Source organism: Cheilinus undulatus, linkage group 7 (genome assembly GCF_018320785.1).
Source record: "Cheilinus undulatus linkage group 7, ASM1832078v1, whole genome shotgun sequence".
In the NCBI taxonomy this organism is placed as follows: Eukaryota; Metazoa; Chordata; class Actinopteri; order Labriformes; family Labridae; genus Cheilinus; species Cheilinus undulatus.
The window spans coordinates 47,185,108-47,211,992 of NC_054871.1; the positions used below are offsets into that span (position 1 = coordinate 47,185,108).

Below are 26,885 nucleotides of genomic sequence, written 5' to 3' on the forward strand. Positions count from 1 at the left end.
TGTCTGTTCTTCTATGTTGTACTTCAGGATAATTTAAATTCATTCTGGGAGGGTTTTCTGAGTTATTTTTGAACTCTTGTGTTTGGACTGCATGCATTCAAAATAAATACAATAAAACTGCAGCTTGAACTCAATTTAGGGACAAAATAACAGCTCTTGAAGCCACGCAATCATGGCATATGATTGAGGTTGTCTAGTTTGAGGTCTTTTTTTATTTTGGGTATTTACCTTCTTGTGGCTCTTGAGGACAGACGGCGTGACAAAGGCCTTCTCACACAGGTCGCACTTGTACTTCTTATGGCCATCATGCACCACCTGTATGTGCACGTTGAGCGTGTCCTTCCTCTTGAAGGTGGCGTCGCACTGGTCGCACTTGAATGTCCTCTCACCTGCAGCAGGGACATTTGTAAGAACCATTTCAGTTATCTATTGTTGAGTCTGTAAACACACGGCCATCACGCACAGCAAGAGAGGAACCAATTTCAGCGGGCCGATTGTGCGGACAGAAAAACACAAAGAGGAGTATTTCATCGCAGCAGACAACCCCAAACAATGGTCTGTAGAAAGTCTGGCTCTATTTTTTGGGACAGAAGTCGTCCTTTTTGTGTATTTGTAGCTGCCATCCCAGGGGAAACAGTAAAACTAACTGCTCTGCCATATGTTTCATCCAAACGTCAGAGCAGAAAACATGGCTTTTTTATTAATCCTTCTGTGAAAAGCACTAAAAGTGCAGACAGACAGTCCTCAGACAGTGTCAGCTGTTCACAGAGAGCAGCGCCATGTTTCCCTTCACGCCTCTGCTCCTCGCTCCGCACAACAGCCTCTATTGTTGAAGAGTGGTTGTTTCCATTATATGGAGATCATTCAATTTCCACAGACGAGCTTGGAGAGTGTGTTCGCCTGTGTATTTGTGTGGTTGGCAGGAGCAAATGGCTATAAGCTTGTGCTCGCTCTCATATTACCAAGGACGATGATGGTCAGCTTAATAAAAAGAACACCAGTGAAAGCTGAGGTTCATTATGTTTCTGTGAAATCCACACATCCAGTTGACGATAATTAATGTCAACGACACCCTTACATAAAGCTTTCATTATCATGGTACTGTAGTGACCCAACAGAGTAGTCGCCTTGAGTTTAGACAGCTATGTCAGAGCAAAGGCTCATGGGACAAGCGTTATAATCCTGCATTTATTAAGTTACTAATAACTGATGGCTGTGCATGTATTACACCATGTTCAAAGCCTGAGGTCAGCTAATAATGGAGACACTGTAGCATCAGACTGCAACAGAACCAAAGTGAACACAGTGAAGGGGTTCTGATACTTTCTGAATGCACTCTGTGTCTTGTATTGATGTATGCATTGTAAAAGAAGAATTTAATGATGTTCACCCATCCGCTCCTTTCCCTCCATTAAGCCAGGGCCAGGTTATAGTGGCATTAGGCTAACAACGTATCCTTACTGCATGCAAATCAGCATCAGTGACAAAACCAGCTTGATGATTTGAGTCCTGTAGTATTGTGAGAAGAAGTAAGTTAGAGGGGATAAAAATGGTCAGAAAGCAGCAAAAAAGTGGCAAAAACTGATTAAAAGGGGTGAAGGAGGCTTAAAATGGCAAAAACTGGGTGAAAAGTGAAAAAATAGGGAGAACAAGTTTTAAAAAAGTGACAAAAATGAGTTACAGGTTGCAAAAATAGTCAAAAAGATGGCAAAAAATTAGTGAAAAGTGACTAAAGCATAACCTGATGGATTTGTTTCACACATCCATCTGGAAAACGTTCAATACTAAGCATTTGGGAAAGGGCAGAGGATTTGAACGATGAACGTTCATCTTTATGGGCCAATCAGAGCAACAAAATATGTGACATAGACGCAACCAAGGTGCACATGTGCAGGAATAATGCGAACCATGGCGACTGTAGACATGTCAGTACACGACTTTTGTCATTTTTGAACAACTCGCTGCTGTTCTCTGCTCTTCTTTTAACAAAGAAATGTCGTCAAGTTCTGATAAAACTGGCACTATAACAGCATCCATGCTAATCTTTTCTGCCATAATTGTCGACTCAGACTCACCTGAAAGTACTGCCCTTGCTGCTGATTGGTCTTTTCACTTTCTAACCAGGCCCAAACGGTTCAAATGGGAGCTTTGCAAGATGGATTCACCAGTGAGAAACATGGAAACAGGCGTATCCATCTGCTTTGCAAGGTTAACTAAAGCACAGAAAAGCAGCAAAACAGTGGGAAATACTGGCAAAAAGCAGCAAAGAGTCCCATTTAAGGCAGCTTAAATGGGCCAAAGGTGGCAAAAAAAATGGCAAAAGAGGGAAACACTGCAAATAGCAAAAGGGAAGTGACCAGGAAGCATCCTCAACCAACTCCTTTCTATGAAAAGATGCAGAGGCTTTTTTCCGATCTCCTTCCCTCAGAGATCCATGCCCTGTCTCTTACAGCCAGTTTAGACCGCTATCTAATGCAACAACACCTGCAGCACTGCTGCACCGATACATCATTAATCCATCAGTCTAATGCTCCATTCTCCCCTCGCTTGTGATGAAGACCCTGAGGTGTCTGAACTTGAGAGGCAGGAATTCCCTTCCCACCCTGAGTGCTTCTCTCAGACAACAGAGGACTTAGCTATAGGTGAAAGGATTGCTGACTCAAAGCATTTTTCCTGACATTATGAAAACATTTCTAATACTAGAAACGCACCTGGAGAGCGCAGACCTCCACTATTAGCCCTATCTCCCAGTAGTAAAGAATCCTTTAAAAAAATTCCTGGATCCAGACAGTGATCTGGATGACTCCCAAAATCTAATCAGTTCTTTCTTATGCCAGTTCTGACATTTTCTGAAAATTTCATCAAAATCTGTCCATAACTTTTTAAGTTATGTTGCTAACAAACTAACAAACTAACTAACAAACCCTGCCGATCACATAACCTCCTTGGTGGAGGTAAAAAAGCATTTACTCTCATAATCTCAGAAGGAAAAGAGAAACAATTATTTGGATTAGAACTTACTTGTTTTTAAAAAAAATCAAATATGATCCAAATGATCCAAAATATCTATTCATCAGTGGTTTCGCTGACATATGAGACATTTTTATTTTTGGCGTTTTCTGGTTAAAACTGAGCAGCTGTTTGGAAAATCCCTCCGACTGACAGCTGCACAAGGATCTGTATCTAGGTTAAATAGCTTTCCATGATAATTATCCAACCTAACACCTGACAGCTCAGACTGACAATCTGGCAATTCTGGTAAAGAGCAGATGGGTTCGTCCACCTAGCCACTACCAGCATCAGTGCTCTTAATCCACTTAATGTTGGGACAGCCAATCTGATTAGGGGTTAGAGGGTACAAAAATCACCCACAGGCTACCTACACTGGGAGGTCTGTGCAGTGGGAACCAAAGGCATCGTTGTACTGAACCCCTTTAATTCCATATTAATATTATTGCTGCAAACATCTGAAATCTACCAGATTTAAACATTCCTCTACACATGCTGTCACGTCATACAGAGCTCTCCGTGTCTTCTCTGAGGCTCCCTTTCAGGTAATACTGGATCGTTTTCTGTTCTTTTACATCATGTAGCAAACATTAAATAAATAAGCTAGCAACAAAGTGAATGCTGAACAAATAGACTTGAATGGAAACTGATTTTGTGATCCCAAGATGGCAGACAAAGTGTCCACCAATGAGGCCAACAGGTCTGAGCTCAATAAAATTAAGTGTAACGGTGCAGGGAACCCAAAATGTAATTTCCTCATATGAGGATGCTGGGACGTAGGAGGTTAAAGTTAATCTGTCATCCATCAACACTCTTTCTCTCTCACTTTAGCTATCAGTAAAAACAATTATAATCTATCTTAATCATCAATAAAGAGAATTTCCCTGCATTGAAGTTTTAAAACATATGAAAGTAGTTTTCTGGGTCTTTACCATCTATAGCTATAGTTACATGATTGTGTTTTCTGCATTCTGCAGTAAAAGCACCAGGTTTTAGGCTGCTTCTGTGTAAATTCATAAAATTGTAGGCTCTATGACTCAAAAGTTGTCCGCAGATGAATAAAAGTCCGACTCTATTGTAGTGTAAAAGTTTCTTTTAAAAAGGGTAGACTACTCAAGCCTTTAAGAAGAGGAAACGGTTTAAATTCCTGATTTTAACAAGCCCAGCCAAAGTTGTAATCCTGCCTGGTACAAGAAATCCCTTTTTTTAATTCTAAATTTAAATCTTAAGTACAGACATGACACATCTTGTTTGTAACTTTCAGTGAAATCACACACTCGATCCCCCGCCCCACATAGCATCCAGAGCTGGATATATTACATGAGGTCTGGTGTTATATAGCCTTCCTCCTGAGACGGCAGCAGGAAATGCCTCCAGCTTTACAATCTCTTTGTTATCAGGCTCAATGGGAGGGTTAGTGCTGCATCCTGCACACGCTCCAGCACAGAAACCACCTGAACAGCTTCTAATGAGTCCTTGGAGGCAAGTCTGATTGAGTTATAATTTCTGTTATTAATGAAAATATTCACAGGGGTAGGGATTAGTCAGCGGTCTGTAAAATAAACCCTCCAATCACACTCGGCTTGCTAAATAAAATGAAGATTGTTACAACTCTAATGAATGTATTCCACTTTCATTTATCTACAAAATGCTTTGAGTAATAAATTGGACTTTAATCATTTTTCTATTTGCAATTTAAAAAGGAAAAATGACAAACCTAATTTAAATACCAAACAACAAAGTAAAAAATGGAAAAAAAAAAAATCATATTTCAAGGACATTTCATTCCCCTTTGAACTTCTTGTTCTGCTACAACTTCAAACTATGAAACATCCCTCTCTCTTGCAAATGAAAAGTTGAATTCAGAAGCAAAAAAACAACAAAACTCTCAAACTGATTCACTCAAAGCTTTTGCAGCAGCAGCCTTGTTTTTTTCCGGTATGATCTTTGGCTAATGCTAGATTATCAAAAATCTATGATTTTAGATATTACATGGAACCAGTCCAGTTGCCACTTGATCAGCCTTGGATAAAATCTATCTGTTTTTTTTTTTAAATTAGAGCTTTAATTTATGCTGTATTTGGAGTATTACTGCTTTTTACTGCCTCGAATTAGCTAACCCATAATCAAAAAAGCAGCAAATATGTCTCTAAAACTCCTAACAGTCAAAAGCTGCATCCATGCAAAGTTTTTTTACATGACCAGCTTTTTGCCAAGAGATCACAACAATTAAAAGTTTTAGAGTCCCAAAAAGCCTAATTTAGAGGCATTTGTCTGCCAAGCCCTGACCCCTTTGCAGAGGCCTATAGGTAGCCGACGTGCACTTCATCAGCTTTGTGTTGAAACAATGTAGACCACAAGCCCTGTGATCGGTCTGCTGGGTAGCACTGGGTGGCCTCCAGTGTCTGAATATGTCTTTAGGAATGTTATTAAGTCGTTTCCACTGAGTGGTCCAGTTCAGTTTGGTACAGTACGGTACAGGGCTGGGCAATTAATTGCAAATTAGATGAAATCACATTACAGCCTCCTGCAATTTTCAAATCGCAGACAGTGCAATATTTCTTTTATCCTGAAAAGTGTCAAAATACCAATTTCATACAATTTTTTACAGAAGAGATTTCATGCTCTCCACATTATGCATACATATAATTGTCTGTTTTTTTCAGAATAGTTTACTAAAATCCTACTTTTCCTGTTTGTGTACATGATTTTCTAAATCAAAATGAGAATAACAATTAAAAAAAAAGATCATCCCTTCAGTATAGCAATCAATATCAAACTTGCTATATGAGCCAAAATCCCAATTAGATATTTTTTCTAATAATGTGTTGGTTATAATATAGAATGATTTCTGCTTATGTTTGTCAAATAACATACTAGATAAGGGACCTAAAAATAACTGCATCTTAAATTGCAGTACTGGAGAAAAAAATTGCTATTAGATTCTTTTCCCAAATGGTTCAGCCCTAGTACAGTACACATTTATTTGCATTGTCAAAAGTTGGAAAGGACCTGTACCGTCCTGTTTTTTGGCACCTTTCAGTAGGAATGCAAAGCTTACCTATCCAACACAAGAGAGGGTTTGCACTGACGTCACTTTCTGCACGACTGCTCAGCTGGACTGCTGATCACAGCTGCTGAAGTCGGTGAAAATGGAAGAAAAAACAGACTAATATCCACTTAAACCAGAGGCATTTGGACTCAACAGAGATCCATGCTGTTTCCTTGATAGTGGACATTGATATTTGGCCACAAATCGGTTTCCTGACGATTATGTGGACCTGATCTGAAGTACACTAAGCAGAGCCTGAAGGCTCACATTAGCCCGGTTCATCAGTGATAGATGTAAAAATGAATGAATGACGTTTTGGTAATATGAAGCTGTTTCTCCGGATTGCAGAGATTCTTTTACTTATTTATAATTAGAAAATGTTGCAGTGAGACCAGGAATTAGCTAAAAAGTATTACCTAAAATGGTTGCATTTTTGCAGAGTTTTGCAGAGTAATACAGACACACCAGCACATAAGTATGCTGGCTCACTTCAGCATTGGCAGAAGTATAAACCAGCCTTCAGTGGTAGGAACAGAGTCATCACAGAGGCCTGACAGGTTTCAGGGAGTCAGCAGACACAGCTTTTGTTACCTGATCATGCCCTATGATTTGTTCATGTTTTTTTGTCACCGGGGTAAGTATCACACCAGTGCATCTCTAGACTTTATAGTGAATGAAATTTCTGATTTTGCTGCATGACCACTAACTTGTGTAATCCAAAAAATCCAAATATAAGTCAAAGGGGTTTTGCACTGAGGAGAGGCTTCCATCTAAGCCACTCTGCAGGAAGCCCAGATCAGTGGAGGGCTACAGTGATGATCGCCCTTCTGGAACTTTGTCCCATCTCCACACAGGATCTCTGGAGCTCAGTCAGAGTGACTATCCGGTTCTTGGTCACCTATCTCAAAAAGGCTCTTCTCTGATTTCTCAGTTTGGCCAAGCAACTAGGTCTTAGAAGAGTCCTGGTTGTACCAAACTTCTTTCATTTAAGAATTATGAAGCCCACTGTGTTCTTCGGGAAACTAACAGTAGACTTTTTTGTATCCTTCTCCAGATCTGTCCCTGTCAATAATCCTGTCTCTGAGCTCTGCAGGCAGTTTCTTTGACCTCATGGCTTGGTTTTTGCTCTGATATGCATTGTCAGGTGTGGGGCCTTCGATAGAGAGGTGTGTGCTTTTCCAAATCATGTCCAATCAATTCAATTTTCCACAGGTGGACTCCAATTAAGATGGAGAAACATCTCAGCAGCGATCCATAACAATGGGAGGAACCTGAGCTACGTTTCAAGAGTTTTTGCAAAAGGCCGGAATACTTATGCCAATGTGATGTGTCCGTTTTTAATTTTTCATAAGTTTGAAAAATTTTCTGAAATTCTGTTTTTACTTTGTCATGATAGGTTACTAAGTGTAGATTACTGAGAATAAAAATGATTTTTTTCTGCTGTAGCATCAGGCTGCAACATAATTTTTTTTTTTTAGTGAAGGGGGTCTGACAACTGAGTACTAGATTTTTGCTTAACATTTAGCTGCTTCCTGGAAGTTTCATTTAAAGTCTATGTTGTGTTTTTGTGGTAGGCAGGCTGATAAGAGAACAGTCAAACTTACTGTTGTGGATGAGAAGGTGACGCTGCAGAGAAAAGGGGGTGCGAAACAAAGCTTTGCACTCCTCACACTGGAAGGGTCTCTCCTCAGAGTGGGTCTGCAGAGAAACAGATCATCAGCATGTTTATAAAGAGTAAACAGAGGCCCCTCCACCTCAGCGTGGACGCTGATGAAGCTTCTTAAATTGATGCGGAGGATCAGGCTGAGGCTCCGTGGCTGATTTGGTTTGTTGACTTGATGAAGACAAGCAGCTTGAGGGGCTTTAAGTTCAAAGTGCTTCTGTTTTTCTGCCCCCCCCTCCCCATGGCAGACCTATCTATCTGAGTGACACGCCAATCCCAAAAGAAAACACGAGGGACCTCGGGGTGGAGCAGGCCAGAGACCCCACAGATAACAGCCACCAACGAGACCCTGATTGATTACAGCCAAGCTAAAAAATGCAGCTTTGAAGTCATCGCACCTTTAAGTAATATCTCTCCCCAGAAAAAAACATCTATATCCAATTGTGACACCCTGTTCCCTCACCTTCTTGTGATTCTTGTAGACGTTGCGGTGAGCAAACTCTTTCCCACACAGTTTACATTTATACGGTTTGTCCTCGCTGTGGATGATCTTATGAGCCGTCACCTGGTCCAGACGCTTGAAGGAGCGGCTGCAGATCTCACAGGTGTACGGCCGCTTTTCTAAACCATTAAAGGCAGGTGTGTTTAAGTAAACAGAAGATGATACATACAGGTAAGGACCAATGTATTCACACAGTATTTTCTTACCTGAGTGTGTGATCATGTGGCGTTTCAGCTGATTTGTAGAAATGAACTTCTTGTCACACGCATGGCATTCAAAGATTTCATGTACCTGGAGAACACAAAGAAAGATATAGTATTTAATTTCAAACTAAGGTCCTTAAATGTGCTTTATTTTGAGTTTAAATGGCAAATAATGGGTAGAAAAAGTTATAAAATGATCTTGCAAACTGTTCTGGATCAGTTCACCCCACAGATTTTCAATGAGATTCAAGTCAGAGCTTTGTGAAGGCCAATCAAAAACGTTCACTTTGGTCTTCACCAGGAGACACGGATGTGTTGGGTAGTTGTGGTACTGGAAGACAAAGCAATGACCCAGACTGTTTGTGGTTTTCTTTAAAATCTTCACATATCCTTCTTTCTTCTTTATAAGATTCCCAGTTCCAGACCCACTGAAGCATCCCCAGAGCACAGTATTCCCACCACCAAAGAGCTCTAGTTTGGCCTCATCTGACCAAAGGACACGCTTCCAGTATGCAGAATCTTTCTCCAGGCTCTCCTTAGCATACTCCTATCTGGCTTGAAGGTGTCTCTTCTGCAGAAGTCAAGTTCTTCTTGGTCCTTCACTGTACAGGGCTCCAGTGATTGTCTTCTTTGAGACTACAATTCCCAACTTGGTGAAGTTATTCACAAGCATCTTAGCAGTTGTTCTAAGGTTTTTAGACCAGTGATTTTCCAATGGAGTGGCAGGCACACTGGTGTGGCTCGAGTCAAGTCAAGGTGTGCTTTGGGATTTTGCAAAACCACGCCTGATTTAAACAAGTTTACAACAACCAAAGACACTTTAACATATGTTTGCACTGGGGTTTTTGGATTCTATCAATGATTAAGATTTCCAATGTGATGATAATATAATGATTTACATAATAATAATAATAATAATAATAATAATAATGAAAATGATAGTATATGTTTAAAATAAAATCATAAGGCATCCAAAAACTGGACAACCTTTTACACAACTAATTTTTTTTTTTTTTTGCAGTAGTTTGTGTATTTTCCACACTGTGCCTTTATTTTTTATGCACACAATTTGGAAAATTTGGTGTAAAATTGTAACCTGGCATGCTAGATGGATGTGTTTCACACATCCATCAGGAAAGCCTTCCATAAATGGCATTTGGGAAGGGCAGAGCCTTTGAAAAAAAAAACTTAAAGGGTGATTGGATGAACGTTCTGTCTGTTACATCTTTACGGGCCAATCAGAGCAACAAAACACGTGATGTAGTCACAACTGAGGTGCGCCCCTACCGAGGAGTAAACTCCATAGAGAACTGCATAACATGAGTCATAGCGGCTGTAGACGTGTCAGTACACGACTTTTGTCGTTTTGAGAAAAGCACCTCACTGCTGTTCTTTGTTCTTTGAAGGAAGAAATGTCATCAAGCTCTAATAAAACTGATGCTTTAGCAGCATCCACGCTGAGCTCTTCTGCCATAATTGCACTGGCCTCTTGCCACTGGTTGCTTACATCACGACTCCGCCACACCCAAAAGTACTGCCCCTTGTCGCTGATTAGTCTCGTCACTTTCTAACCGGGCCCAAACGATTCAGATGGGAGCTTTGTGAGATGGATTCGCCAGTGAGAAACACAGAAATAGGTGTATCCATCTGCTTTGCAAGGTTGGTAAAATTGACTATTAACAAGTAAAAAAGGTTTTGATTTGATACAGCAGACTGCTTGAATCAACAACTCTGAAGAAGGCTGGAGCGGCTAAAATGTAGGCTGCAAAAAACATTAATTTTCACGTTTTTGAGTAATTTAGTTGTTCTCAAATGTTGACTTGAGGATTGTTAAGGTGTGCATTGAGAATTTGAACGACAATGCATCACACTTCTATGTGAACTAAACATGCGATATTGCATGGAAATAAAGATGGTGTTTCTTCAGATTTTGGTTTAATCTTAGGTGTGCCTTGAGCAAAAAACATTTGAAAATCCCTGCTTTAGAAACATCTCTTACTAATTTTCTTTATGAAGCTTGGCGTTCATTAAGGACTCATAGTCAGACGCTAGGCCGTGATCAGCTGATGGCCGGGTGATTCCAATTATTGCCTTTCAGCTTCCTCATCCAATCATGATGGCATTAACCAATTAATGCTGATGCACCATGCTGCTGCTGCTGGCAAAGCTTAACCTCCTCCACCCCAGCCTCCTCTTTTATAGAATAACGCTTGTTGCGACCTCATTCAGATTCCTGATACTATGGATTCATTGCTTTTTAACTTATTCTATTGTATTGAATATGCATTGTCATTAATGTATCTATCCATATGAAGGCTTCAAGCCATGCAATCCCAGGAGAGTCAAAGCATGCTGCTTGACCGACCCAAGGAGCATCTTGAGCCGAGCCTTCTCCGCCAAGTTTAACTGTAAACCCATTTTGGAATACAATATTCAACGACTGGTGTTTCTGACTTATTAAGAGTCTTTGAAATCTTTCTTTTTCTACTTCTACCAGGTTTTTGTTTTGTACCGCGTGGATCTCTTTTTACATCAGTTAAAACTGTTAAAATCTGATATTCTGACCCTAGTCAGCTGTCCTTAATACCCAATAAATATGTGAAAACAGGGCCCTGTCCCAGGTTTGAAGTGTTGTAATCATTCTGTAAGTGTTGGTCTTAATCAGAACTTTAAAAACTTAGAATGAAGAGCAAGTAAAAGTTGAAGGATCCCAGGCCTGCGATGACGAACATAAACTAAATCTTGTCCGTTTTCATCAGATTGATGTCTACAGACAGAAAAGCAATTAAAGTGATGAAAAGTTTCAATCTTTTTTCTGCTTCAGAGAACGGCTTTAATAACGGCACATCCAATAGTTCCCGAGCGTAGAGCTACAATAGCGTATGTTAATGCAGAGCAGCTCGTCTTGTCACAGCTGTTAATGTAAAAGCTTGTTCAGCTAAATGTTGATAATGGCAGATTTAAGCTGCTTTGGAGCTAACGTGTCATTATGGAAAGTTTGATTGCTGCTCTGCAAGAATAATACTTAATACCCAAATGTCTTCAATTAAAATGTTAAGAACAAATCAGATTTTTTTGGAGCAGAAATGTGTTTATAATTCCTCTTTCTGTCTTCATTATGTGACTAACTGGAATATACATCTTTTGTTCAAATCTACTGTAACACTGACCTAAATTCATACAAACACCCAGCCTTTCTAACTCGTATTCATGAGCAGACAATGGCTCAGACAATTGTGCATGATTGGAAATATTTTCTACCATGATGAGCCACATGAAGCAGAATTGGCACGCAGACGTATAAAGAGGCCACACAGGAGGTTTACCTATTTTAAAGCACCCTGGAGATGTGAAACAGGAGAACAGTGACTCATAAAGAGGTGAAGTAGGTTAAATGATGCACTGCAGAACTATGTCACCACTTCTAGGTGACTTTTAATGTTGGACAGAGTGGAAGAGGCTTTTTGGATTAATGCCTGATGATTTATCTGGGTGATAAATGTTGACAAGAGGAAATTAAATTCCAAAATTACCAGCTGAGATAACTGATGAAGAGTGTTATTTGATGAATGGCGTTCATTAACATTCACTGACTGTTAATGGCCAGGACAATCTGTTTGAGACAACTTGTATAATCCAGATCCCAACATCTCAAGGACTGCTGCCCCGGTCTGAAGCAGCAATTCAGCCAACAATGATGAGCGATCATCAAGACAACCATTAAGATGTTTTTCAGTTGATTCTCTGTCTTTTAAACCTTCGATTTGGTTCAGAAGTTAGATTCAAGGTCTGATAAGCAGCACAGCACAGAAAAACACAGTGGGTCACGAGCAGGTCTGAGTGCAATATGTTGTTTTCTACAGTAAAATATAGTTAGCTGGTACTCAAATACTCCCTCCAAAAGGAATGTTTTTTTAAGCGGGGTTATATGAGGTACTTGGCAATAGTAGTGGCATTATCCTCAAGTGATTTCAAAGAGTGTTGCTCCTTTAAGAAAGACTCGCTGGTTGTACCAGCATGGAAGCTAGGCTATACAGCCTAACATACAGGTGCAGATTCTCTGGGTAATTTAGAAAGTTTTAGGTTAAAATGTTCAAAAAAATGTTGCTGAAGCTGCACGCTCTATGAAGATTTTTGAAGCTTTATATTTCACCTAGAAAGCAGGCCTCTCAGAGAATGGGCCCTCCCTAGTTGGGCTTTATTGATGATATCGATGTATGTGTGTTGGATCAGTAGCATTGGTGCTAGTACCCTAGCTCACAGTTCCCTCATATTGAAGCTGAAAAGTGAGTAGAGCTATTATTGGGTTCCAATTACATTTTTTTTTAAATAATGCTACTTTTAACACTGTTTCATAACTTTCCACCCATTTTTGAGATTTCTTTGTTCCACTCATTTTTGAGGCATTTTTTCCAATGTTTTGCCACTTCTCACCCATTTGTGCTGCTTTTAAACCTTTTATCAAACGATTTTTGTAGCTTTTCGTTCATTTTTGCCACTTCTTTTTACATTTGCACCATTTTTTCCCATTATTGCCACTTCTCACTTGTTTCTCGGCACTTTTTGCCATCTTTCAACAATTTATGCTGCTTTTTGCGCTTTTCCCCTCTTCACGTCCATTTTTACTGCTTTGTCTGTTAATAGCAACTTTTTTTGCCACTTTTGTCCGATTTGTCACCCTTTTGGCCATGTTTTTATTCCACTTTTTGCCCATTTAGCAAGATTATGCCCATTTTTGCCACCTTTCATCCATTTGCTTATAATTTTTGCCACGTCTATACCATATGTGCCACTTTTCCCCCATTTTAGCCACTTCTTCTTTACATTTTTTACCCATTTTCGCGGCTATTTGCCCCATCATTGCCACTTCCCTTTTATTTGTTCTAATTTTTGCCACTTTTGACCCAATTCTTCCACTTTTTGCCCTTTTTTCCAGTTTTAAGGCATTTTTACTGCTTTACACCCTTTTTAACCTTTTAAACCTTTTTTTTTTCACTTTTTGCGTTTTTGCCACTGTTTGCCTCTTTAAACTTCGCACTCTAAATCTCTTCTTGCTGCTTTCTGCCCCTTTTAAGCAACTTATTTGCTCTTTTTTGCACATTTTTGCCACTTTTTGCCTCTTTAAATCTTTTCTTGCTGCTTGTTGCCCCTTTTAAGCAACTTATTTGGCACAATTTTGCCACTTTGAGCCCATTTCTGACACTTTTTGCCCATTTTTTGCCTTTTTCTGTTTTATTTTCTGGCATCTTGACATTTATGCACATCATAGCTCTTAAGTACAACATTACTTTCCTAGTCATTTAGTTCAGTGTGCCCATCCCCAGTGTTGACATTATCATTAAAAGGTAACTCTATTCTAAGAAAGTGGTTTAGATTACATAAATAAATAAATACACTGATAAGAGAAGTTACTATTTAGGTTAAAAATAAAATATGGTTAAGGTTAAAATAGTTTAACTTTACCATAGAACATGATTTTGCTGATCCCCAATTTGTCTGGGCCTCACAAAGTTTTCCTCTTCACAACCTTTTACGGGCGGCCTTGCAGAAAAGAATCTGTGTGTGGCACTAATTTGCAAAACGACCTTCGACTACATGCTCTTTCACCTCAGCATGTTGTCCTCTTCTGATCAGCTGTTTGGGCATTCAGGCTGTGACAACAACAAACTAAGTTCAAACGTAACTAAAATGAGCAAAGTGAGACTCGGCTGATAATACCATGCCATTTACTGTGCTAGGAAGGGCTACTTTTATCAGAGTACAAAGAGGAACAGCTTCTATAGATGGAGACTCAGCAGGAGGAAAGAGAGAAACTTCAGTGGAAACCAGTGAGAAGAAGAGATCCCAGGTTACCTGCTGGTGTAGTTGTGGAAACTGAATACATGAACACAGAGAGCTTCGTTTGTCCTGAGTGGGATTTATTAGCACTTCCTTATGACATTTCAGATCAGAAGACATACGCCTGCAGCCTGCATCACTCCCCATCCAGAGTTCCTGCCTTACCTAAGGCAAGCATTTTATGGACCATCTTCAACTTTCTGGAGACAATTTGGAGACAGCAGCCCCGACCAGAAAAGCTGAATGGAAGTTTGTCATCCAAGTAAATTTATGACTGTTGCTTTATTTTTTTGAGGGCTTATAATAAGAGAAGCTACGGTCAGTATATGTTAACCTTTTACCAGCTGTTGAAGTTAAAAACTGCACTGAAATATCTACCTTTTGGTTGGTTTGGTGTTTGGTTTGCCAAACACAGAGGCTTTCTGGGTGAAAAATAACACACATCAACAATTTTCAGAAGAGCATACATTGGAGCCAACATTGGAGGGTTTTTTTGCCCATTTTCAACTAAAACTCACAAAATTAGGCAGAGACACTGAACCCGTCTGCAGTGCTGTATGGCCTGGCTTCCCTGCCAGTATGACAGGTGAGTCCTTCTTAAAGAGGCAGTGCTCAATTAAAGCCAAATGCCACTACTGTTGCTAAATACCTCATACAACCAATCCTAAAAAATACCAAAATATCCCTTTAAGGTTGCACAAGTACTCAAGCACTGAAATTACCATAAATCTGATTCCTTTTGATCACTGATGTTGGTGTTAGTCACACATCAGGAAACTTGACATTCTCTGAATTCAGCCAGTCTAACTATTAAACCCAGTTTTAGCCTGACTTTCACATAAAATTTCTTTTTAAATATATTGTTAGCACTCCAAAGTTTTAACCTCACTGTTCCTCAGCTTAAAAAGCAAGGTGTTAGCCATATAGCCAAATATATAGGCTACAAAATGTTTGTCAAAAACATCACAGTGGCTACAACCAGTCCTTACAAGTAGTCTCCACAGTACCACAACAAAAAGCTATTAATATAAAACATTTTAAAGCAGCATTTAAAGAGGCCGGTTCAAATCTGGCCTCCATCAGAGAGAGGGGAGAATTCTGACGCCAAGGTTAGGACCTAATTGTCTGCCAACAGAGCCTCTTAAATTTCACAAGGCTGGCGGGATGAGCTTGTGAAAAAGAAACCACCCGTCTGCTCTTTGTCACTCAGAATAAATTTGTTACAACTTCATCATAAAGACACCCCCATACGGAGACGGAAAAACCGCACAGAGTGAACTCGGAGGCTCTGGGATAGACGAGACAGAGCGTGATGTACAGGAAGAAACAGGAAAAAAGAGACATCACTGTAAAAATGGATCATGCAAAACTGCTTAAGCTTTTGTAAATCCTCTCAGATCCAATGCAAAGTATCTGGTGGGGATAATCTGAGCTGCAGAGCCTCACCTTTCTGTGCTGCTGTAGATTCAGAGAGGAGGAGCATTTTCTGTTACATATGTTGCACGTCAGTTTCCGGCGTGCACTCCCTGGGAAGCAAGGACAGAAATGTATGAGAAATAAGCAGACAAATCTGTAGGACGACAACAAAAGTGGGCAATCATGGCGACAATTTGAAGGAAATCATTACAGGAGCAGAAAAAGGGAAACTGGAAACTGAATTCTCCCCATTACAGGCCCACCATCCTACCACTTTGAGACCCTCCCCTTATCCCTGTCTCAATCACGCCCCACATCTAAAGAGTCTGATCCACTTCCCGTCGCCCACACACGCCCGTCGTCCTGACCACATTTGTAAAACATAAAACCCCGGCTCTCTGATGGATGTCTTAATCTCGGGTTGATACTTGGTCCACGTGTTCAGCGGCTCAGATCCCCGCTGCCCTACATCCCATCATAAATAGCTTTGGAAGTCCAATTATCTGAAGGAGTGAGCCGCCCCAGAACACACAGGTCAGCAATTATAGAGCGCAAGTAATTAGAGATGTGTCTCAACGTTACAGAGATTTTAACTGATCGAGGTCAAGCACTGTTCCTGCACTTCCTGGAGTGCTGAGGCTGCTAATGGACAACGATCTTCATAATGTGACGCTTTAGAGACAGAAAAGTGCCCCACATGTTAGCATGTAGAGGTAAACAGACAGACTGAGGCATGCAGGGAGAGGCAGACCTGTATGAACGTTTCCTTTATGCTTCTTCAGAGCGTCCTTGCTCTTGAATCTTTTGCCACAGCTCTCAGCTTTACAGATGAACCGGGCGTCTCCTTTACACGCTTCTTTGTGCTGCTCGAAACTGTACAAACAAAAATTAAAAACATGGCATGTGTCTGGTACATTTCAGTATACTGATAGCAGGCTGTACTTTGTGCTTTAACTGGTACATTACCTGGATTCAGAGCTGAATGTGTTGTGGCAGAGCGAGCACTGGTGCGCCTTAGAGTCGCCTGATGGATCCAGTGACTCAGAACAATGCAAAACACTGAAACAAAGGATTCAAAATAGAAACAAACGAGGCAACGAATGAAACATATTAGACTTAAAATCACAATTTAAAGCCAGATATGCATGATAAACTAATTTGAAGAGTTCTTACTTAAGTTATCATAAAAAGTGGATCTCAACTGGTGGGTTGGGACCCAAAAGTGGGTCGCAAAGCTGTTTCCAAGAAAAATCTTAGTCTATGACATATACATGCCCTAATTGGACATAAAGAACATCTGGACATTTTTTCAAGGTTTTCTTATGTTGACAAGTAAATTTCTGTCTTTTCCTCAATATGTCACCTTACTCATTTACTTTTTCCGGAAAACTAAGCTGGTTTTCCCAAGATAATTAGGGAATTCCTTGATAAATTGTCATATTTTTACATCTTTGGAAAAAAATGAGTAAAATAAAATGTACACATACATATCTTCTTTTTAAAGCATGCTTCTTTTGTCCCATCTCTTTGTTGTCCAATCTGTAACATTTTTCATTACATACATTAAAGTGGTTGAACATTATGGAGAATTGGGGTTGTGCCTCTGAATAAGAGGGTGGTGGTGGGTCCTTAGGCACCGCCAGTTGTGAACCATTTTTAAACAACATCTTCAACTTTGATAAATAAAATACTAAACTAAATTTATCTCAGGATTGGTTGAAGATATTGGAAATGAATGCGCTTTAACCCTCACACAAAGTGAAATATTTCAAGATTTTTTTTTTTTTGCTTTAATTTTCATGATTACGGCTTAAGGCCAGTTCAGACGCTCTAAACAACTCTCAGTTCACACTGCTGTAATTAAAGGAGACGATGCAGCATTTCCATGCAACTGCTCTCACGTCACTTTTAAGAGATTTTATTCTGACGTTAATGCACAATTAATCTGTCTCTAAAAAAGGGAAGGAACTGCACATTCACTGTTTTTGTGTTTTTGTCGTCATGGTCACGCCTAACATTTATATCATATGCGGGTGCACAAGAGCGATTACTCCTCCTTGTCATCAACACCGTGCAGCTGTGCAATTTCACGGCACATATGAATACAAAAATGCTTTGCCAGATCAGTTTTGTTATAATGAAAATATCTGTCTGTGGAAAAATATTTTTTCCATGGACAGATTTAGCTGTGTTCTAAAACCCACTCTCTGCAACTTGACAGGCTGAGTCGCTGGTGACAACATCAGATGGCTTGATGCAAGCTGCAACGCTTGGTTCAGAGTGCTGCAACTCTCACCTGCAACGTTCTAAAACCGTCTTGTCACGAATCTTTGGTCTGAACTGGGCTTTGAAACTCACAAAAATCCACCATCTCAATATATTACAATATTGTGTAAAAGTCCAATTTGCAAAGGTTTCCTGAGCTTTCAATCTCTCCTGCTAATTCACTTCACACAACCCCAATCATGGGGAAGACTGCTGACTTAACTACTGTCCTCCTTCACGAGGAGGGGAAGCCACAGAAGGTCACTGCTGAAAGAATAGGCTGTTCTCAGAGGCTGTATCAAAGCAGGTTCATGGAAAGATGACTGGAAGAGGAAAGTGTGGTAAGAAAAGCAGCACAAGCAACAGGGATGAGCTCAGCTTTGTAGCGGATGCAGTAAGGGTTTAGTCAGTGTTTCGGTCAGAGCTCTGGCAAAATAATCATTATTCTTGTTAACCCAAGAGTCTACCACAAAGGGTCTGTCTCACTTACAAATTCCTTTTTCACCAACCAAGCACATAAAACACAAAACAATGGAAGCATAAAAAACACACAACACAAATGGGGCTTTTCCATTATCAGGGGCGGCTCGACTTGGTTTGACTCAGCACAGCAGCATAGTGCTGTCTCTTGTCTCTCTCTTTCTCTCTCTTCCTGATTAATAAACAAATAATAATTCACATTTATCATCGAAAAGAGAGAATTTCACATATAGGTTGAGGTAAAGTCTTCTTGTTATTAGTAACCACAGAAAAAGTTGTCCTGGATCTGTGCCTGGGCCGTCTTTTTTACTTTTAAAGTAAGATTTTACTCAGCTGTGTGAGAACTCAGGCCATGCACAACTATCAGACCACAGTGTGAGCACATCAGTCTGGAGTTTGCGAATGCCGACATTAGACCACCACTGTTACAGAGTTGTAGTCAGTCTGAGCAGGGATAACATCTATCTCCCCATGGGCTGAAAATTTATCATCAGAGGGTGGGGTATCTGAAACAGAAGGGGTAGATCTGAGGCTGGGGTCAGTGGATCAAGAGCCACCACACAGACAGGTCCAGGAAATGGGCTACAAGTGTCGTGTTCCTCGCGTCGAGCCAATCCTGAACCACAGATCAAGGTCTCAGTCTGGAGGAAGATCTGAGAGGCACAGAATCCTAGGAGCCGTGTCATCTGCTGCTGTTGGTCCACTGGTCTTTATCAAGTCCAGAGTCAACGCTGTCAGCCATCTACCAGGAGATTTCAGGGACCTTCATGCTTCCATCTGCTGAGAAGCTTTATGGTGATACTGATTTCCTTTTCCAGCAGGACTTGGCACCTGAACACAGTGAAGCCAAAACTACCAGAAACTGGTTTGCTGACCGTGGTGTTACTGTTTGATTGGCCAGCCACCTGGTCCGACCTGAACCTCGTAGAGAATCTCTGGGGAAATGTCAAGAGGAAGATGAGACACCAGACTCAACAATCCAGATGAGCTGAAGGCTGCTATCAGAGCAACCTGGGCTTCATAGCACCCCAGCAGTGCCACGGACTGATCAGCTTCATGCCACATTGCATAGGTACAGTAATTTGTGCAAAACAACCAATTACTGAAAGCACATATGAGCAGAATTTTCCAGAAGGTCAACATTTCTGTATTATAAGCTGTATGCCTTATCATCAAGATTAAAACAAAAAGTCTTGAAATATATCACTTTGTATGAGATTAATCTAGAACATATTGAAGTTTCACTTTTTGTATTACATTAAACTTTTTGAGATTCAGCTATCCCTCTGACTTTTGAAATCATCAATGCTTTTTCTTTGCCAGAGGCAGGTAAAGTTTCAAACCCTTAATTTCACCTTTACATAAAACCTTACACCTAAGCAGCTGTCAAACTGATTTCAGGCCTCCTAATGTGCTGCAGGTTGCTCATGAGAACAGCGGAATAAAACGAAGGCTAAGTGAATGAACAGAAACCCAAACCCACTGGCGCTGCAGAGCCTGTTTGATGGGAAACTTCTTGCCACAGTTTCTACATTTGAACTCTTTCTCCTCCGTGCTGGGTCTCTGGTGTAGACTCTGAAGGTGGGCCGCCAGGATCTCCTCACTGGGAAAACTGCTCTCACACAGCAGGCACGGGTGGTCCTCCTTCTTTATGACCAGCTCTGGAGAGAAAGGGAGCACACACCGCAAGGCTGACCCTGGTAAATTTACACTAAAACACATGTGATGGAGGAACTAATACAATTAAGGCAGCATAACTCCATTTTACCCATTTTAACAAGGTGCTTAGCATCTTTACTGTTTTCATCCTCATCCTTGACATCTTCTTCCTCTTCCTCCTCCTCTTCCTCCTCCATATCACTGTCCAGGTAGCCAATCAGGAGCTCTGTGTCCGTCTCAATGTCATCCACAGCCAGGTAAAAGATGTTCTCTCCATCCTTGAAGACAACAACATTAGAGATTAAAACTGTGAGGAAATCTTTCCATCACTAATTGAAGGTAGGGTTAGTAGTGACATTCACTGTTAGTTTTTTATTGGTTAAAGGGGAAATATTATGCAAAAATCACTTTTCCAGGCTTTTCTAACAAAAATATGTGCCCCTGGCCTATCAACAATCCCCTCAAGTACTACAATAATCCAGCCCCCCACCACTTTTTCCACCTTTCAAAAAATGTGTGCTGAAATAAGGCGCTCTTAGACTTTCTTCTCATGATGTCATGTGGGGAGTTAGCCCCGCCCCCAGGTTCAGTTGGCAGCCCCTACTTGGAAGAAAGTCCCGCCCTCATCCTCCACCACATCCATTCAGCCACATCCATTTCCTGAGAGGGGTGTGGTGAGGGGCGGAGTTAGACAGCTCAGTATGACTTTAGGCCACAGACACAGAAACAGCTCGTTCTGAGCAGGGCTGAAACAGAGAGGTTTTTAGATATGCAAAAATCTAATACTGGAGTGTTTAATCAGCAACAGACTTCCCAGGCATGTTTTGGGGACCTTTAAGACTAATATAAACTTGTCTTAAAAGGGTTAAAGTATGTCCCCTTTAAATCAGTTGGGAAATGTCCCCATGATTGGGTGCAGTTGGTAGATCCAGGCAAAGGCTATTATCCTCAGCACACTGGTCCCGGGATTGATTCCCAGCCTCGGCCCATGTTTTGTGCATGTCTTCCTCAGTTCTCCCTCCCCATATTCCCTGTCACTCATAGCTGTCCCATCACTAAAGACAAAATGCCCCTCAAAATAAAAATGCCCAAAAAAGTGCTTGACTGGTACTTCATTAATACTTGCATATAACTTTTCTCTAACATATCTAAGATGGAAAAATACTGCTTTTATTAAAATGGTTGATTTTGATGGTTTAGTCAATGCTTACCTAACTGGTTAAATTATTAAATAAAATCCAACTTATACATTTATGTGCTATTATTATTATTAAGCTATTCATATAAATAAGCTCTAGCTAAGCTTGGTTTTGCTGCCATTACTTAAAACGGTGGCACTTACATTATCAGTTAACACATGCTTGAACCATAAAAGGTGTACAGTCATTGCTGTTGTATTTATACCAATTCAATACAGAATGTTTACTAGAAGATTTTACTTTTTGCCGTAAGTGCTACTGGTTTCAAATATCTGTTATTAGTTTCATGAGCAGCTAATAGGCTCTATGCACAGCAGGGTTTGACGTATTTCTGGTGGGAAATAAGGCCACTTTACAACTTCTGCCCAATGATACATGCTGAGCCAAACTGGAATTTAAACCATCCTATACTTCGTTTATTCTTCAGTTTTTTTGTTTCGATTGTTGTTTTGTTTAGTCTTTGTCATAATGGCATTTAAAAGTGCTAAAATGATGTTTCAAAAACACTTCTAGACATCAGTGCTGTGTGCTGCAATGTACATCTTGAGCTAAATTGAACTCGTCATTGACAGTCAGCTCAGGTAACTCATGTAAACCGCGAGTAAACCGCAACGTATTTGCTATCATACGCTGTTTTCTTCTTCGTTCAGTCTCCCAAGTTTGAAGTTTGGGAGCTGCCTGATGCCAAATACGGAAGCGATTCCTGCTTAGAGCCCATAATCATATCAGTCATATCTGACATTTACAGATTCATTTTAGCCGATACCAATAACAGTATTAGAATATGTATTTCAGACCTAAAGCTTCAGTCCTTTTCACATATTTTAATATACAAGGATGAACAAAGAAAAACACTTAACCACTTAAAACTCACTTTTAATTTTGAAGATTATGAGTGAACAAAGAAAAGACCTTAACTGGCGAAGATCTGTTGGTCCAGCCTAAAACTTTGCACTTATTAGTACAAATGGCAAAAATTTACCATCGATATGTGCTGTTATTCACAGCCAAAATATCTGTTTTAAATATCTGCAGAAATACTGAAATCTGCTGATGCAATAACTGTCTTTTCAAGACAATATCTGCTGATAATACCATGTATCCCTACCCTTTAGGACTTCATATCTAGGGTTGTCTAAAGAGAAAAAGAACAACAGATATAGGTTCATAACATAAGGAATAACTGATGAATAGAAGAATGATTTGCATTTGCATGAGACAGAAAATACTAATAAGCCCAAGTTAGTAAATATCTGAAGTATTGATCACTTAAAAAAAGGAAAATGAAGGTAAAGACAGTGGATAAAGATTACAAATGGGTGCTAAAAATCAGGTTACAAAAGCTAAACTGACTACAAGACAAGCCTACAACATGGTTCAAATCTACCAGCCACATGATTAGCAAAACCATGAAACACTGGCAGGACTCTACCTGAAAAATCCGAGAGAAACGAGCCAAATGAGAAAAGCATTCTTTGTAGAATAGAGTTTTTCACCATCTACGGTAATACACTGCGGGAACACTGAGACTGGCTGACTGCTGAACTCATTACACCCAGACAACAGTCTCTTAAGTCTGATTGAGGCCACAGGTCAAAACCTCAAACCCTAAAAAATGTCGTCATTAACTTTCCTGTCCTTAAAGGTCATGCTAATAAAATCAAACCGTCATTCTGTTTTAACTACGGGATTCTAAATATACATAAATAATGATTAAGCAGGGGAAAGCAGCACAATAAATGTCACTGCTGATGAAACACAGAGCTTTAACACACATGGACGACCTTTAAACCACCAATCACTGCGGGCACTTGGGTATTAATGGCAGGAACTTGGACCTGAAATGTTCATCTCCTCTTCTTCTTTTACCTCCATTTTTCTTCCATCAGGACAAAACAGCCGCTTTTATCTTTAAAACAGGAGTGAAGGAGGTGAAATGTTCCAGGTCCAGTGAGCTAAGCCTGTCTTTACAAGTAAGCATCAGAGTTGAGGGTTTTTAAATTCTTCACATTTTTTGTATTCATAGGCTTTGCCATGTTCAGTTTGTTTTCAGAACTTTAAAACATGTAATTGAGGTATTTGGAAAGACTAAATTGACAAAGAGAATCATTCCTTGTTCCTCCAAAAACAACAATCACTGGCTGAGGCTGCTGTTCAGAGCTTGTACTAGTTTGAGAAACTCTGATTTTAAATTTGTCTTGAATCTGCATTTAGAAAGAAAAAGTAGAAGCTCCTTAAAAAATGAAATAAAGTATGAAAAAAAAGATCTCCCTACAAAATGTTTCCATGTCTTTTACACTTAATCTTTACCAAAGCAGCCTAGTCTGGCTTTTCTTCATCACCCTCCTTATAAGCTCTCTCCTTCAGACTCTTCTCTCTACCTGCACTCACCAGCCACTTTATTAGGTACATCTTGCTAGTACAGGGTTGGACCCCCTTCTACCTTCAGCACTCCCTTAATTCTTCATGGCATGGTTTCTACAAGGTGTTGGAAACATTCCTCAGAGATTTTGGTCTGTATTGGCATGAAAGCATCATGCAGTTGCTGCAGATTTACAGCTGAGTCTGTGTAAATTGTAGCCTCAGTTTTTCTGTTCTAAGCTGACAAGAGTGGCACCCGGTGTGGTCTTCTGCCGCTGTCGCCCATCTGCTTCAAAGTCCCACATGTTGTGCATTCAGAGTTGGTATTCGGGATATTTAAGTGGTTATTTGAGTTGCTATTGCCTTTCTATCATCTTGAACCAGTTTGCCCATTATCCTCTGACATCAAAAAGGCATTTTCATCCACACAACTGCCACTCATTGGATATTTTCCCTTTTTTCTGACCATTCTCTGGAGATGGTCGTGTGTGACAATCCCAGTAGATCAGCAGTTTCTAAAAAACTCAGAGCAGCCCGTCTGTCAACAACATCCACGCCAAGTTCAAAGTCACTTAATTTACCCTTCTTCCCCATTCTGATGCTCAGTTTGAACTTAAGCAAGTCGTCTTGACCATTGCGTTACAACTCTATATTTCAAATGAAAAATGAGTCTTTCCATCAGTTGCTAATCTCAGTCCCCATGACGATATCACTGTAACCTCCAATAAAGCAGTAAATCCAACCATCCTGGTTTATTTGGACTAGTCCCGAAAAGATAAAAGCTCCAAAGCAGATAGTCCAGTCCAAACCTCCTCTCATTGACAGCTTATCCAAGACTACTACTGCTAATTAGCCAGCGTAGGCCTCTCTCTCTCTGCTGCTGCATCGGTGTTTCAGATGCTCAGTTGTACCGTTCTCTTTGATTCAGCCTCTTCATTACTCACAGCAATGACATACTCAAAATCCCTCCATACCGCTGATGATATTAAGCCTTTGGTTAACCAGGAAGACCTCACTTAGATTAAAATTCTGCTTTATGCAAAAGCTCTGGTCAAGCTTTCCCTGCAGAGCATAGACTGTTGCAGAGTCTCCAGCAGTAATGAGCAGGCGCAGTAGAGAGATAGATTCACTTTGACGTCATTATGCATACATATTTAGCCATGTGCTTGCCATCTGAGGAGATAAACAACCCCAGCACCACAGGACAGTAGATGTAGTAAGATTAGGCAACTTTTAGTTTATATTAACGCATTCTCGCAACATATCTTCTAGGTTACACAAAATATAATATGCAAGTATTCAGTATTTACTTATCTGGTCATTTGCATGTTTTCTGCCAGATATTTTGACCGGTTATATTTTCATCTGCTGCTTTTTAGACTTGAGAAAAATAAGCAAAATAAATATTTTGCTGAGAAAAATAATTGCTGATGCTCATAAAGAAGTAAGATCTACAAAGTTATCACTGGACGGTCATGAACTGGAGGGAGAAGGATCCATCCATCCATACATTTTCTATACCACTTATCCTGTTGGGGGTTGCTGGGCCAGCTGTCATTGGGCCAGAGGCAGGGTACACCCTGGACTGGTTGCTAGTCACAGACTGGCATATAGAGACAGACAACCAGGCCCACTGACGTTCACACCTACAGCCAATTTAGAGTGATCAATTAGCCTAACGAGCATGTCTTTGGTGGTGGGAAAAAGCTGGAGTACCCAGAGAGAACTCATGCATGCATGGGGAGAACATGCAAACTCCACACAGAAAGGTCCTGCCCGGGAAGCAAACCAGGAACCTTCTTGCTGTGAGGCAACAGCTCTAACCCCTGCAACGCCATGCAGCCCTGAGTGAGAAGGATATTCAAGAAATTCAAAGTGAGCCACACAGTCCAGAACATGCCTGGCAGAGGGAGGAAGAGACAGATTTCAAAGACCCTGGAAATAAAAATGTAGTGAGCGATGTGTCTAAAGACCTCAGAACAACTAAAGACACTGGTGAATGACTTAGCCAAGTCAGATATTGTGGTCTCAAGGAAGACAACTGCTAGATTCCTGCACAGGAATGGACTGAGAGGTTGAAGACTATGACTTTAGTATGCTAAAGACAACCAGGAGAAGGATTATTCGTACTGAAAGCATTCCCGTTAGTCAGTTGAGACCAAACTAGTGCTCTTTGGCCACAGAGACGTTGGTGATGTTTGAAGAAAGACGGGAGAGGCGTGACCCAAAGAACACGGTCCCCACAGTGAAACACGGCAGTGGGAGTTTTATGCTGTGGAGATGCTTCAGTGCATCTGGAACTTGAAATCTTGTGAAGGTGGAAGGATTCATGAGCGAAGAAGGATATGTAAAGTTTAAAGAAAATCTCAGTCAGCAGAAAAACTAGGAATCTAAACATGCATGTCTCCTGGTGAAGAACTACCTCCAGAAGATCAAAGTGAACGTTTTTGACTGGCCTAAACAAAGCCTTGACTTAAATCCCATTCAAAATCTGTGGGGTGAACTGAGGACCAAGGTCCATGCCTGAAGAATCTGGAGTAGCTTGAGAGATTGGCTTAAGAAGAGTGGGCTGGGATTCCTCAGGAGACGTGTCTGAGACTTGTGCAAACTACTGCAAACAAGCAAGGTCGTTATCCAGCAAAAAGATGGCTGAACAGACTATTACCATCAGGAGGGCTACTATTTTAGACCCTGGTAGTTTAAATAAAACAAATTTGTTTCTGAGTGCAACATTGAATAATATATGCATCCAAAATAAAACTAGGATGTTTAAAAAAACAGTGCAAAAATTCCTTGCTGTTTAACAGCACTTGGGAATTACTAAAAAAAATGAAATTTTCAGAGGGAAGCTAATAATTGAAGTCTTATCTGTATACAAATAAAGAACATGCATCCAACGACCCCTTCACATGTTTCCTTCCTATAGATGATTGTACAAGGCTGCAGTTATGGTTAAAGGTGTAATTCCTTCTGAAAGTCAGTTAGAAGTTTTCTCACGCTCCCAGCCTTTGATTTTTGTATTGTAAAATAAAAGTGACCAATGCAAGGCTCTATACAGGATGTCTTTCAAATTAAAACAATAAAGATCTGCCTCTTTGACCCTCTAAAAGAATAAAATGTTTAAGAGCCACTTTGAAGGCTGAAAACAGTCAGTCCACTCCAAACAGAAATAAAAAATGAAACTGAATTCTGGCATCCTACCTCTGTAGCCAAGTCAAACAGAACCTCTCTTAGTGGT

General features: G+C 40.3%; 1 protein-coding gene across 2 annotated transcripts in view; it reads right to left on the minus strand.

The window, feature by feature from the left end:
- prdm5 (PR domain containing 5) overlaps nt 1–26,885 on the minus strand; it is an 82,945-nt gene that overhangs the window by 52,583 nt on the left and 3,477 nt on the right. Inside the window, exons 4-12 of one of the 2 annotated variants that reach the window (XM_041790772.1) lie at nt 20,227–20,365; nt 19,912–20,089; nt 16,650–16,742; nt 16,435–16,556; nt 15,714–15,793; nt 8,433–8,517; nt 8,188–8,345; nt 7,666–7,759; nt 229–389 (exon numbers count right to left, since the gene is read on the minus strand). In XM_041790772.1, the coding sequence (XP_041646706.1) occupies nt 229–389; nt 7,666–7,759; nt 8,188–8,345; nt 8,433–8,517; nt 15,714–15,793; nt 16,435–16,556; nt 16,650–16,742; nt 19,912–20,089; nt 20,227–20,365 (1,110 nt within the window). Of the gene's footprint in view, nt 1–228; nt 390–7,665; nt 7,760–8,187; nt 8,346–8,432; nt 8,518–15,713; nt 15,794–16,434; nt 16,557–16,649; nt 16,743–19,911; nt 20,090–20,196; nt 20,366–26,885 lie in introns of both variants that reach the window. The other variant, XM_041790771.1, reaches the window with a different exon arrangement.